The 13,013-nt window shown below is 43.9% G+C and overlaps 1 protein-coding gene across 1 annotated transcript in view; it reads left to right on the forward strand.

The window, feature by feature from the left end:
• Positions 1–1,525: 1,525 nt before the first annotated feature.
• NAB1 (NGFI-A binding protein 1) overlaps positions 1,526–13,013 on the forward strand; it is a 29,784-nt gene continuing 18,296 nt past the window's right edge. The window contains exons 1-2 of the mRNA XM_024197763.2: positions 1,526–1,679; positions 8,865–9,698. Coding sequence (XP_024053531.1) covers positions 1,536–1,679; positions 8,865–9,698 — 978 coding nt within the window. The 5' untranslated portion in view covers positions 1,526–1,535. The remainder of the gene's footprint in view (positions 1,680–8,864; positions 9,699–13,013) is intronic.

Below are 13,013 nucleotides of genomic sequence, written 5' to 3' on the forward strand. Positions count from 1 at the left end.
TGTTTTTATATTTACAGTCATTGACATGGGAGAGGAGAAAGAGAGGACAGTCCTTTACTTGCTTTCAGATCTAGACAAAGGAATAATGGCTAAATCTGAAAATATACTGGGTGTCAGTTGGCTCAAAAGGCGGAGTTTTTCCCTTCTAGGTCCCCAGTTTGAATGCAGCTCATGTTGGTAAGTGACTGAAAGTTGTTCGCATTTGAAGGCCTATGTATAAGTGGTCTGGTTCTTAGTAAGCCACCATCACAACTGTCAATCATCAATGATAATAGAATTATAATAATCTGCATCTTTGTTGGCAGTCTCAGATAAGAGGGCAGGAACTGGATGGCCAAGTCAAATTAATTGCTTTTTCATCCCTAGATGTGGTTCTTCTGGGTCAGTGTTGAGGATTGATGTAGGAAAGCCTTTAACTATGCTTTGGATACAGAATTTCATTCCCAAAGACTATCACATTGGCACTTGTCGTCAGCACTATTTTCACTTAGAAGAGCAGCATTTGCACTTCACTTCTGATTTTCAATCATGCACCTGTATAGACTGTTTTTCAACTGGGGTATTATCAATTCCATCTCTGCATCTTCCATCTCTGCCACTTTCACATTGGCTAAAGTTACAACAGCCCAGTTCAGAGACACCAGTGGCAGAACTCTTTCACCTTCCCCTGTTAACTTGGACGAGGAAGATCTATCATGGATACCCAACCTGCCTCAGAGGGAATTTTAAGAAGCGCCCAGAATAACGTCTGTTTTCAGCTGCCTGCCTTGTCCTTTGGTTAGAAGAATTCACCAAGAAAACAAACGTGAAAGAGGCAGAAGACTCTGACGCTAACCATCTGCTGTCTCTAGGACAGAACCCCCTGGATTCTTAGCCACTGCAGCAGCTCTTGGGGATGTGAAAGTTTCTGGCTGAGCTAATGAGAAAACTGTGGCCGCTAACAGGAGAGCAGGGACTAAAGACGATTCTTCACAAGCCGGTGGGTGAGCAGGGGCGGGTTTGAAGAGGCTCCCAGCAAACCTCCCGCCCGGGAAAAGCCGGTTACCTCCCTCAACGGCCACAGGCCGGACCGCCCGCGGGTCGGCGGAGCGGGGCTGAGGGGGACAACGAGAGCTTTGTGGACGGGACCGTCGGCGCCCGGAGCCGGCTCAGCGAGGCTCTCCCCGGCAACCCCTGCGGGGGTCGGGGCAGCAGCGGAGGACGGAACTCCCCGCCTAAAGCAGCTCCGCTTCCCCCACCCCGGGCCGGGCTCGGCCCGCCGCGCCCCGCTGCTCCCTCCCAGGCCGCGACAGCCGGGCCCGCAGCCGCCCCCACCCCTCCGCGGCCCACGCCAGGATCTGCGTCACGCGGCCGCGCGTGGGAGGGCGCCGGAGCGCGGCGCATGGAGCAAGAGCGGAATCTCCCCATGTGACCGCGCGGGAGGGGGCGGCGGGGGCGGGAGGCGGCTCCCTCCGACCCGCCCTCCTTGCGTGCGCGCCCGCCGAGCCCGGCCAGCGAAGAGGTGGAGGGGCCCGGCTCGCCCACCCGCCCCGTCCATGGGAGAGGAGGAGTCTGGGCTGGCAGCGCGCAGGCAGGGGGGGTCCTTGGCAGTAACTTTGGGGCTGAGTCTGCAGCGGCGGGGCAGGACAGAGGAAACCCCCAGGCGGCCGGCGGCGGCAGCGGCAGCATCCTCCTGCGAAGTATGTATGTCCCCTCCTGCGCGGCGAGTGTGCATGGAGACGGCGAGTGCCCCGCGAGCGTGTGCGCTGCCTGCTGCAAAACTTGGGATCCGCCGCGAAGTCTGGCCGGGGGTGCGCGTGCAGACAGCCTGTTGCGGAGTGTGTGTTAACCCGCTGCATTCCCCTGTTGCAAATCATGTGCCGTCTAGATACGTACCTGTATTTTTGTAAAGTGTATGTAGCGTGCAGCGCAGGAGTGTGGCTCCTCTTGCAAAGTGTGCTTTACCTTTTGGAAAGTGTGTGAATATATATGTTTGCGTGTATGTGTTTATATATCTTACAGCAAAGGGTCTGTGAAAGCTATTGCAAGGGAAGTGAAAAGTTATTGTTCAGCCTTGCTTAGGTGCTCGGATGCTATGATGATGAGGGGCTGTGTACTACATTAAGGACGAGAAGGATGGGCGTGGGAAGTGAGAGAGAAGGATAAAATGAACTGTAAAAAGAAAAAAAAATGCTGCTTCTCTGCCCTGTGGGGTGTTTTCGTTGCTGCTGCTGAGGAGTTTATTCCTGCTGCTGCTGCTGCAGATTGCCGGAAGGAGAGGGCGGATTCATGTGTGTGTGTGTGGGTGATTCCCAGAGAAATCCAGTGCAAAAGGGATGAGGGAGTAGGCGGAAAGTACAGAAACATCCTTGCATTGTCTCTTCCTTGAGAGTTGGGGGAGGGGGTGCAATCCCAACTGTACCAGTTAGGGCATTGGGTGTGAGGTTGTGGGTTCTGTGTCCCAGAGCTCTGGGTAATAGAAGGATTTTGCAATTGCACAAATTGTTAATGATTTTACTTCATAAAAAGTATTGTAAAGGTTAATTTACTGCTTCATTAGTTGTTTTTGTCTCGATTGGGTTTGTTGTATCTCATTGCTAAAAGAAACACTAAAAATCTCTCTTGGCATTGTGTCTTCAAAAATAACTTCATCTGGTCTGTAGAAACACAGATTAGGTAAAAATAAGTGCAATTCTTTTGTGCTTGGGTGTCTGTTTTACTTCATATCCAGTACATACACCCACATGTGCAGTAATATGCTGTGCATGCTTGTGTACGCACATCATTAATAGAAAATCAAAACCACCTTAATAAACGGACCTACAAAGGTCATGTGTCTTTATAGGGATCTCCAAAACCTAGGTGAAAGTGTTGGGTTACTGATTCTAGGTGTCTTGTTTCTCCCAAATTCAGGGATTGTAAAGAGATTTTTTAAAATACAAATTTAAATATAAAATTGAAAAATATTTTTCTGGTATCTGGTTTGTTTGTTTTTCCTTTCAGGCCAATTCTGTTATGATCCAAGTTGCACCTTAGTTGTGTGAAAGAGTGGACATCTGATCTATGAATTTGGTTGTAACTAATATGTTTGTAGCCATAAACAAAACTTGATGGATTACCTTGGCATAGCAAGGTTAACTAAAAATGGAGCATCTGTAGTGAATATTTCGTAGTTGGTAAATAAATGTTTAGGTTCAGTGGTGTAATTTTTTCCAGTACCCGGTTGTCTTACAGTTTCAAAATATTTATCATGTAGATACACATCTTGCTGTATTTGACTATGAAATTTATATTTAATAGACTAGAGAATCACCTTAGATTTTTTTTTTTATTTTGGTTCAATAATCTTGTCTACCTCTTATCACTTTTTAGGTCTGGCTACTGCAACTTGTTTCCATAGTTAAGTCTTTTAGAAAGACTTGCTACAAAAATATAACGAATATGCATAGCAGCTAACTCTCAAATCTGAATGTAGTTTGTCTTTGGAGACTTTTCAAAACACCAAGAGTGATCAGAATATATTATGGAATAATCACCTTTTTTATATGCAGGACTTACTTATGGGTACTGTTGTAATAACCCAAGCCTGGTGGCAAAGCTACAACAGTAAGGATGGTGATGTAGGACCCTGACTAGAATAGATCCTGTAACATGCTCTGCACAGCAGACCCCTATGCCCGCGTGAAGCTCTATTGATGTCAGTGGAGCTCCATGTAGGATCAGGTGTCCAGCTGTGCAGAGCAGCTTGCGGGATCAGAGCACTGGTACCCTATTTTTACCCTTTAGAGAGACTAAAGCAGTTTAGATTATATTTGAAATCTAAAAGATGCAGTGAAGATTCATTAACTCTTATTGAACCTCCCAACATGTGCACACACTGGTTCATTGAAGATGTCACTGACATCCAACTCATAGCACCTAATTTTCAATGCGTGTGAGCTGAGAATCTGGCCGGGGAACAGGCGAATGTGGCATAGCCGTGGTGGGGAAATCAGTAAATTAGCACAGTCTGCTCAAACACTTTAAAAGATTTTCCAAATTTGGACCCGCTAACCTCACCAGTTTCCTTCTAAACACAATCTTAGGTTTAGGCCTTTTGTTCCATTTCAGGGCAGAATGAACTTGATGTCACAGTTCAAAATTCTTCAAAAATACAAGCTGGTAACAAAAACAAAACTGCTTGCCTCAGGTTGTAATGATGCAGAAGTACTGTAGTACTAACATGCTTTGGCTGTAATAAATTTAACCTTAAAGGTTTAAAAAAAAGAAAAAGCAAGACGTTTAATTTTTTTTTCTTATGCCAACTCCTATTTAAATTAGTGATGGCTTAATTATAATACTATCCCTCCTAAACAAAAATTTCTACTAAAAACACTGTTAAAATTGCTCAACTGAAAAAACACAACCATAAAAAAGCTGGGAAATCACTTGAAGCCCACAACCCTGAGTTCTTCTCTGCATTACCTCCCCACATCCACCGTGTACAGCTAGTATGCCTCCTCCCTCTACCTCCACGCAAAATGTGCATCCTCTGCTCCTACCAGCTGGAATGGCTAGAAATAGTTGCTTTCTGATTGTTCGGGATGTTGGTGTGGCGTTGAAGTAAATGATTATGTGTGGTGTAGACTTCTGATTGTTTACATTTGTGTATTAATGGAGGGAATTGCTTGTAATAAAGCTTTAGCATTCTGGGAAGTTATTGTTGAAAGTCTGTAATAACGCTGTATTTTGTTTTTTTCAGTATTTAATATTTGTGGTCAGAGTTCAGATGACGTGGTGTTCAGAGGGAGAACACACACGGTGGGTGGGGAATGGGAGTGAGGAGATGTCAGAAGAATGCATGGCTGTGGGTTGCAAAGGATGGGTAACGATTTAACTAGTGGCTGTATTGTTGATATATGTAACCTTAAATGTATTTTAAAGTGTTCTTGTTTAGGGGAATTCCCTAGGTTGGGTGTTTTGTATGTTTAAAAAAGTCTGCATTAGTGTTATTTGTACCTATTCACATGAATGTTAAACTGGATTCTCCTCATTGTGTCCCAACCCTGTTCTCTGTTCTGGCTTTCTACATGTTTCTTTCCCATATGCCCTCTGTAGAATCCCATGGTCCTCCATGCCCAGTCTGGATTGCTCTTTAATTATACACACACACCTGCTCCCCTTATGCTCTTCCCTGCCTCTTCCCCCACAGTGAGTTGACAGGAAGAATGAGGCTTGAAGCTGTCACGAAAAGGTTAGCAGGGATAGAGGATGGGGGGAGGAGGAAACCATGCTCCCCACAGACTCTGTGGAGAGGTTTTCACGTCCCCCAGCTGTAATGCCAGTGTGCTGGTAGTTCAAGTCTCCTTCTCACATCATAACAGAGGGCAGAGACTTGCAGTTGGAAGTGTCTGACAGACGGAGCTATTGGCTGCCTCCTGCAGTGTCAGCTTTTTCTGGGCACGTTCCTGTGTGTTGCCAGAGGAGAGTATGAATCTACTGGACCCAAGCCGGTCATAGCACTGGGACTAGAGATTGGGAAGCTGAGATCTCCCAAGAAGGGTGTGAAGGAGGGCACATATATGGCCCCCATGCCTCCTTTGGTAAAATCGCCAACTCTTTCCCTTTGGTGGGGGACATAAATGAGGGTCTTGGATGGGTGTGCATAGGGGTCTCACTGTTGCCTTTTTTTATATAGTTGCTTCTCATGGTCTCCTCAGCACTACTGCTTGCTGTACTAGGAAGCTGTGGCAGCAGTGCTGAAGTACTGATGATGCATGTCTTGTCTTGACATGCTGCCTCAAGTTCCCTGGCATGGCAAGCAACAATGCCATGAGGAGCCCTGGATGGATGCGCTGACACCTTAGCAGTGATGCCTGATTCCCTCAGCAGTCCAGGCAGCAATGCATCTGGGAGTCCAGTCTGTGAGCTTAGATCTAATATGGGCTCCCACAGAGACTCCAGTTCCCTGCACAGCATTCCTCAGTCGTCCTTCCTGTAGCCTTCCTTCCTGCTCAAGCACCATCTCTTTCCCCCATGCTCCTGACCAGCCTGCCTACCCCCTGGCTTTAGGGTCTGTGGGCTGAATGGAGCTAGTGAGTCAGGGAGGCAGGCTGGCAGCATCAGAAAATGGCAGTATCTGACCGTGTAAGGTTATACTTCAGCAAGGGGAATGACAGTTTCTGTTTAATTTTAAAAATCCAGAGGTGGCCCGTATCTGAGATGTTGTTAGTGTGTGTGAAATTGAGCTAGAAGAACCCAGATAAATGTGACGGGGGAAAAGAGGGCAATATCTCAAAAAGGACCATTTGTAAATGTCTCCTCTGCAAACGTTAGTAATTATCTTATTTAAAAAATTATGTAGAAAATTTACTCATCCTCTGAAGAGTTGTAATGCTAAATGTGAAGACTAAATTCAGTTTCTAAAATGCAAGACAGAGGGATTTTACTCTTGCTCTAAATGCGAATCCAGCACAGCCAGTACTGTGGACTCATTATCGATTTCTCCATAGTATATATGAATCCAGTTTTATCTGTCATGAGCAGATTTGTTGGTTAGAACCTCTGGGTAAGGGCTGCTGGGCTGTGGCCACCCTTCCAGCCTATAGACCGGAAAGGCAGCTCCATGCCTTGCCTAGGGCTTATGGGCTGGATGTAATTCCACTGCTGCTTTTTCCCAAAATTTGAACAAAGTCTGTTTAGTATATTGGCATTCTGTTAATGAAAGTTCATAAATTGTTGAGTTATGTAGCTTTTAATGAAATATGTCAAATGCATAACTTTTCATGTGAGGATGATGAGGATCTGTATTGGTATCTGCAGTAAGTTAAACTATTTTGCAGCAATATTTAATGTTTATAAATCTATACAATTTCATATTACCTTTCATATGTTATAACTCGTTAGGTTCTGGTCTAACCAGTTGTGACACTTAAGGTGGCTGCTCAAAACAGTTAATGCTATCAATTGTGATTCAGACACACCAGTGGACAAAATTTAATAAAACTTGTGCAAGTCCTTTTCTTACCTGAATGTTCACACACATCCTGTCGCTCCCATATCTGGCTTGAGAAGTTTACATAGCTCTCTTAATTTTCAGTTTCATTGGTAGTATTAAATCAAAGCTTTTTTTAATAGGCATCTAAAAACTAAATCTTTGTTACCAAAGTTCAGCTCTAACATTATTGGTTCCTGCAATTTTCTTGGGATGCTTAAGGGCTATTGTTGATAGCAAAAGGTCATAAAAATGTAAAAATAATTTCCTCTTAATTTTTTTCCTAGCAACGTCCCTGCACACACACAGTTATTCATTCTGGTATTTAAGTGTTTTTGAAAGCTATTGCACTGACCAGTAATTTGTAGAATTCATCACATTTTGTAAAATTTTCCCTGTAGGCTTCTAATCTGTCCATTTTAAAGTGCTGAGTGAGAGGAGATCAGGAAGAATATTAGCTGTCCTGTTTCACATTGTAGTCCCAGTACTTCCATAGCAGACTATAAATTATGCAATCCAGCCTTTCATGACCAATGATTTAGCTTAAAACAATAATACTGGAAACTACCCCACTGAATCTGTAAAACTAACCTTTGATTTGATATTTATAATTTTAAAAAAATTGAAATTCCCCAGGGCTTTGCTGGTTATCAGCAGTAACATTCACAGGATTTATGGGTAACAAGGGACTTTGATGCCCCTTTCCCTATACTGAAACAAATACTCTGTCTGCAGATATGAAAGTAGATCACTTCTTCCATGGAGCGTGGAGGTGGGGCTGCATGTTGGGACTATTCAGAATGCAGCAGCCCTTTTACTGATTGGGGCTTCATGTCAAGGGCATGAACATCCATATAATATGTATGGGCTGCCTATTAGTTACCAGGCAGAGTTACAGCTTAAATCCACATCTTGAACAGCCCTGAATTCTTCAGTACTTCGCTAACCGAGAGAGAGTATCAGTCAGTCCCTCTCTCTGTCCCTTTGGGTGATATTGCCAAAATTGAAATGAGCAGAGGCAGGCACTAGGTCCCCCTCTGTTTGAAAATGGGAGGTCTTCACAAGATGTCTGAGGAACTCTTGATACTTCAGCACCTTCCCATCGCAGTCTACCAGAGCACAGATTTGTTAGGTGTTACAGCATGCCTGAAAGGTTATTTTCCCAGCCCTAATCCAGGCATTTGCGGACAGGGTGAGTCCAGGGGTAAGAGAAGTCAGAGATGTGGGGGGGGGGGTCTGTTTTCTTTATTGTGTAGGCAAAGACTATGTTACCATTGAGGTAGTCTGTTATGGTTTGAATTGAAATAGTCGCAAAGAGCTCCACTAAGCAGCAGCAAAAGAAATATAGTGTGGTGTTCTTAGGAACAAATCTGAAGGGGGAAACTGAAAATAAGCTAAGTCCATCCTTGAATTACTTTTTTTCCTTCACAGTTTCATTGAAATTTCAGCATGGGGTCCATTGAGCTTTATTCAGAAATGTTTCGGCCATGGATTTTCATCCCTAAAAATGAAAGCGCCTTATCCAATAGCATGCCTGTTGGTCAAAGGGAAAAATGCAACACCTTTCTTTGTAGCTGTTAAAGATCTTATAACGAGAAAGAATATCCTCCTCTCTGAGTTAATAACCTGAAGTCTGTGCAGTGTTGTAGCCATGGGTGAGATATTATCTTATTGCACCAACTTCTGTTGGTGAGAGAGGCAAGCTTTCGAGTTTACACAGAGCTCTTCTTTGCCCAGACCAGGAGAAGAGCTCTGTGTAAGCTTGAAAGCTTCTCTCTCACCAACAGAAGTTGGTCCAATAAAAGATATTACCTCACCTATCTTGTCTCTCTAACATCCTTAGGTTTAGGAATATGAGTAAGATTTTGTAATTTAAAGACTATTTTGTAATTAACGTTCTTACTCTTTGCAGGTTCTATCATCTGTGATGGCGTCAGCTTTACCCAGAACCCTTGGGGAGTTGCAACTCTATCGAATATTACAAAAAGCAAATCTCTTATTCTACTTTGATGCCTTCATTCAGCAGGGAGGTGATGATGTGCAGCAGCTATGTGAAGCAGGCGAAGAGGAGTTCTTGGAGATAATGGCTCTTGTAGGCATGGCTAGCAAGCCTCTTCATGTCCGAAGACTGCAAAAGGCTTTGAGGGACTGGGTCACAAACCCTGGTCTTTTTAATCAGCCTCTCACTTCCTTACCAGTCAGTAGCATTCCAATCTATAAATTACCAGAAGGGTCCCCTGCTTGGCTGGGAATATCCTGCCCTAGTTACGAAAGGAATAGTAATACCAGGGAGCCTCACTTGAAGATTCCAAAATGTGTTGCCACCACATGCGTGCAAAGTGTGGGTGCGGGCAAATCTGATGTGGTAGGAAACTTACCGCTGCAGAGTGGCAATGAACCAAGACTCTGGCAAGGTCACCACACTACAGAGAGCGAACACAGCCTTTCCCCTGCTGACCTTGGGTCTCCAGCTTCACCAAAGGAAAACACTGAGACTCTAGATGCTGCGGCTGCTCTGTCAGTTGCCGAATGCGTGGAACGTATGGTTCCCTCCCTGCCCAAAAGTGACTTGAATGAGGTAAAGGAGTTACTGAAAACAAACAAGAAGCTGGCAAAGATGATTGGTCACGTTTTTGAGATGAATGATGAGGACCCTCGCAAAGAGGAGGAGATTAGGAAATACAGTGCAATATATGGCAGATTTGACTCGAAAAGAAAGGATGGCAAACATCTCACGCTCCACGAGGTAAAAATAACTCAGTCTGGAATGAGCTTTCCCCGTTACCATCCCCCTTTTTAGATGGTAGGATGATGTTTTCCTATGGACACTTGTTTCACTTCCTTTTATATAATGAGAAGAGTGTGTGTGTGTCTGTGCAAGTCAGCACTGCCACTGAGTTATGGGATGAAATAGGAGACCTTTCCTGTGTTTGTATGTGTTTGCACTAGTGATTTAAAATGCACATCTTCCGAGATCTATTTCAGAGAGACTTAGAAGACATGAACAAATAAAAATGAACAGATCAACCCTTTAAACAGCAAATCGTTGTTATACAAAGGCGTCTAAAGGCTGGGCCTCTCTCCAGACCAGTCTTGCCTTTCTGTACCTCTTTCCACTTTGAGAGAGTAAACAAGTCTCCTCTGTATATATTTGAAACTGCTTGTTTCAGGTGACCTTGTTACCTGGCTTGATTAATACAGCTCCACTGCCTTCCCTCTGCTCTAGGCCTCACTGTATAGCTGGTGTGAGGCAGAGGGAATTCTGCAGACAAGGGCCCACAAGACCTAGTTATTCTCTGGATTGGGTTCGAGATTAGTTGTAAAACCTTTGCATTTCCTTGGGCACAGTACAGGTAATCTGGGGTGATTGCCTAGGCTGTAAAAAGTATGTGCTGATGTCATCTGCAGGGGTGGAGGATAGCCCCACTGAAGAGTAGGCTCTGACCTGAGGGCTTGTCCTTGGATGCCTGAAGAATAGCAGAGTTGCTTACATACCTTGCTTTAAACATATACACACACATGTACTCCTTTTTCATTCTAGCCGTCTTTCTGGAAGCTAGTAACTGTATATGTTGTAATGCAGTAGGGTTGTCTCTATTGGGAATTTGGTGTTTTAGTGCTCAAGTAGGGTACTACAGAAGAATAAACATAAACTAAAGCAGTGCCAGATAAGTGTTGATATAATGAATGCTGCATCACCACTTGACAGTTAAGTAATTGCAACATTTCAGTCTGATTTGAGATTTGTCATGAGGTGTACTTCCCAAAAGGAAGGGCTATGTTCACATTACAGGCGTGCCAAAGAAGCTTACTGGTTTTACACTTGTTTTCATTTCTGTAACTTAAAATGACAATTTAAAAAGAAGTTTTTGTAGGTGTGTCATCCATAATGTAAACTAGACCCTCTTGGTGTTTTTGAAAAAACACCAAGCTCAGTTAAAATTAATATTTACTTTTAAGAAGCAATTGCACGTACCCAGTTGTGACGGGTTGGATCACAGAACCCCCCTTGGGAGCTGCCACCTAATGTGCCAAGACTACTTCTACCCCTGCCAGCTCGGGACCCCAGCACCCTGTTTTGCTGAGCCAGACACTCCCGTCTGCAACAACACAGACCCAGGGTCTGAATTACTTGCCCAAAAGCTGCAGGTTTACCTGAAAGCAGCTAACAGAAGTGTTCCCGCCTTTAACACTCAGATGCCCAACTCACAATGGGGTCTAAACCCAAATAAATCCGTTTTACCCTGTATAAAGCTTATGCAGGGTAAACTCATAAATTGTTCGCCCTCTATAACACTGATAGAGAGAGATGCACAGTTGTTTGCTCCCCCAGGTATTAATACATACTCTGAGTTAATTAATAAGTAAAAAGTGATTTTATTAAATACAGAAAGTAGGATTTAAGTGGTTCCAAGTAGTAACAGACAGAACAAAGTAAGTCACCAAGCAAAATAAAATAAAATGCACAAATCTATGTCTAATCAAACTGAATACAGATAATCTCACCCTCAGAGATGCTTCAGTACATTTTTTCCTCAGACTAGATACCTTCCAGGCCTGGGCACAATTCTTTCCCCTGATACAGCTCTTGTTCCAACTCAGGTGGTAGCTAGGGGATTCTTCATGATGGCTCCTCTTCCCCCTTTATTCTGTTCCACCCCTTTATATATCTTTTGCATAAGGCGGGAATCCTTTGTTTCTCTCTGGGTTCCCATCCCCTCTTTCTCAATGGAAAGACACCAGGTTAAAGATGGATTCCAGTTCAGGTGACATGATCACATGTCACTGCAAAACTTCATTGCCCACTTGCCAGCACACACGTATACAAGAAGACTTATAGGTAATACACACCCATCTGCAGACAATTGTCCTTGTTAATGGGAGTCATCAAGATTTCAAACCACCATTAATGGCCCACACTTCGCATAATTACAATAGGCCCTCAGAGTTGTATTCCATATTTCTAGTTTCAGATACAAGAGTGGTACATTTATACAAATAGGATGATCACACTCAGTAGATTATAAGCTTTGTAATGATACCTTACAAGAGACCTTTTGCATGAAGCATATTCCAGTTACATTATATTCACTCATTAACATATTTTTATAAAACCATATAGACTGCAACTTCACACCAGTAATAACTTCTCATAGGGATTTTTACTACATATTGGTGATACATTTTGATGGAACTTGTGGCGATTTGGCCATGTGTCTAACATGCCCATTTAGCAGTGCAATTCCTACTTGTGCACTACATTGAAAATGCGTAGCTCAGTGTTATGAGGTCATCCAAGATACAGATGCAAATCCTGTCCTGTTACTCTATGACTGCAGGCCAAGTGCAGTCTCAGTGCACCGGCGTTGGAGACAGAATTTGAAGAGTCCCTGCCAGGCATGTGCAATCCCTGCAGGCTCTGGGAGATCTGTGTACATTGCTGCACAGTCAGGATTTGGGGCGGGGTGGATCCTCAGTGATCCTTCATTCTCTTCCCTCTCATAGAACAGAGGCATACAAGGCTTGCAGACTCTATTCTAGCCCTCTGTCTGGAGTAGCGGCTGCAGAGAGGCGTTGAAGCCTGGGAAGGGGATTCTTCCTGTGGAGAATTCCCCATCATCCAGCTGAGTTTCTTGGGTTGAATGTTGAGGAGAGGATTTGTCCCATACTGAACATTAAGTTGTCTTGTGAGTGCATGGCTCTGAAGGAGCTGCTACAATGAATGATGTGGTTGCATGTTGACACTACAAGCTAAACAGAATGGTGAAGAATTGCAGAGAGGCAGGATTCACTCCTTTCTGTTAATATGTAATAATAGGGAGACCAGGTGGGTGAGGTGATATCTTTTATTGGACCAACATCTGTTGGTTAGAGAGAGAAGCTTACACAGAGCTCCTCTTCAGACCTCTCATTCTTTACCATGTCAGGTGCACTTTCAAAAGTGCTGAGCAGTCAGTAGAAGCCAGAGAGAGGTATGGGTGCTAGGCATTCTTCAAAAAGTAGGCTTATTGGGGTTTTTTTAATCATGACTATCTACAAAGGAAAAAAGAAAAAAACTAAA

The sequence above is a fragment of the Terrapene carolina genome, unplaced genomic scaffold, assembly GCF_002925995.2.
Source record: "Terrapene carolina triunguis isolate 2854851 unplaced genomic scaffold, T_m_triunguis-2.0 Scaffold62, whole genome shotgun sequence".
NCBI classification, from domain to species: domain Eukaryota; kingdom Metazoa; phylum Chordata; order Testudines; family Emydidae; genus Terrapene; species Terrapene triunguis.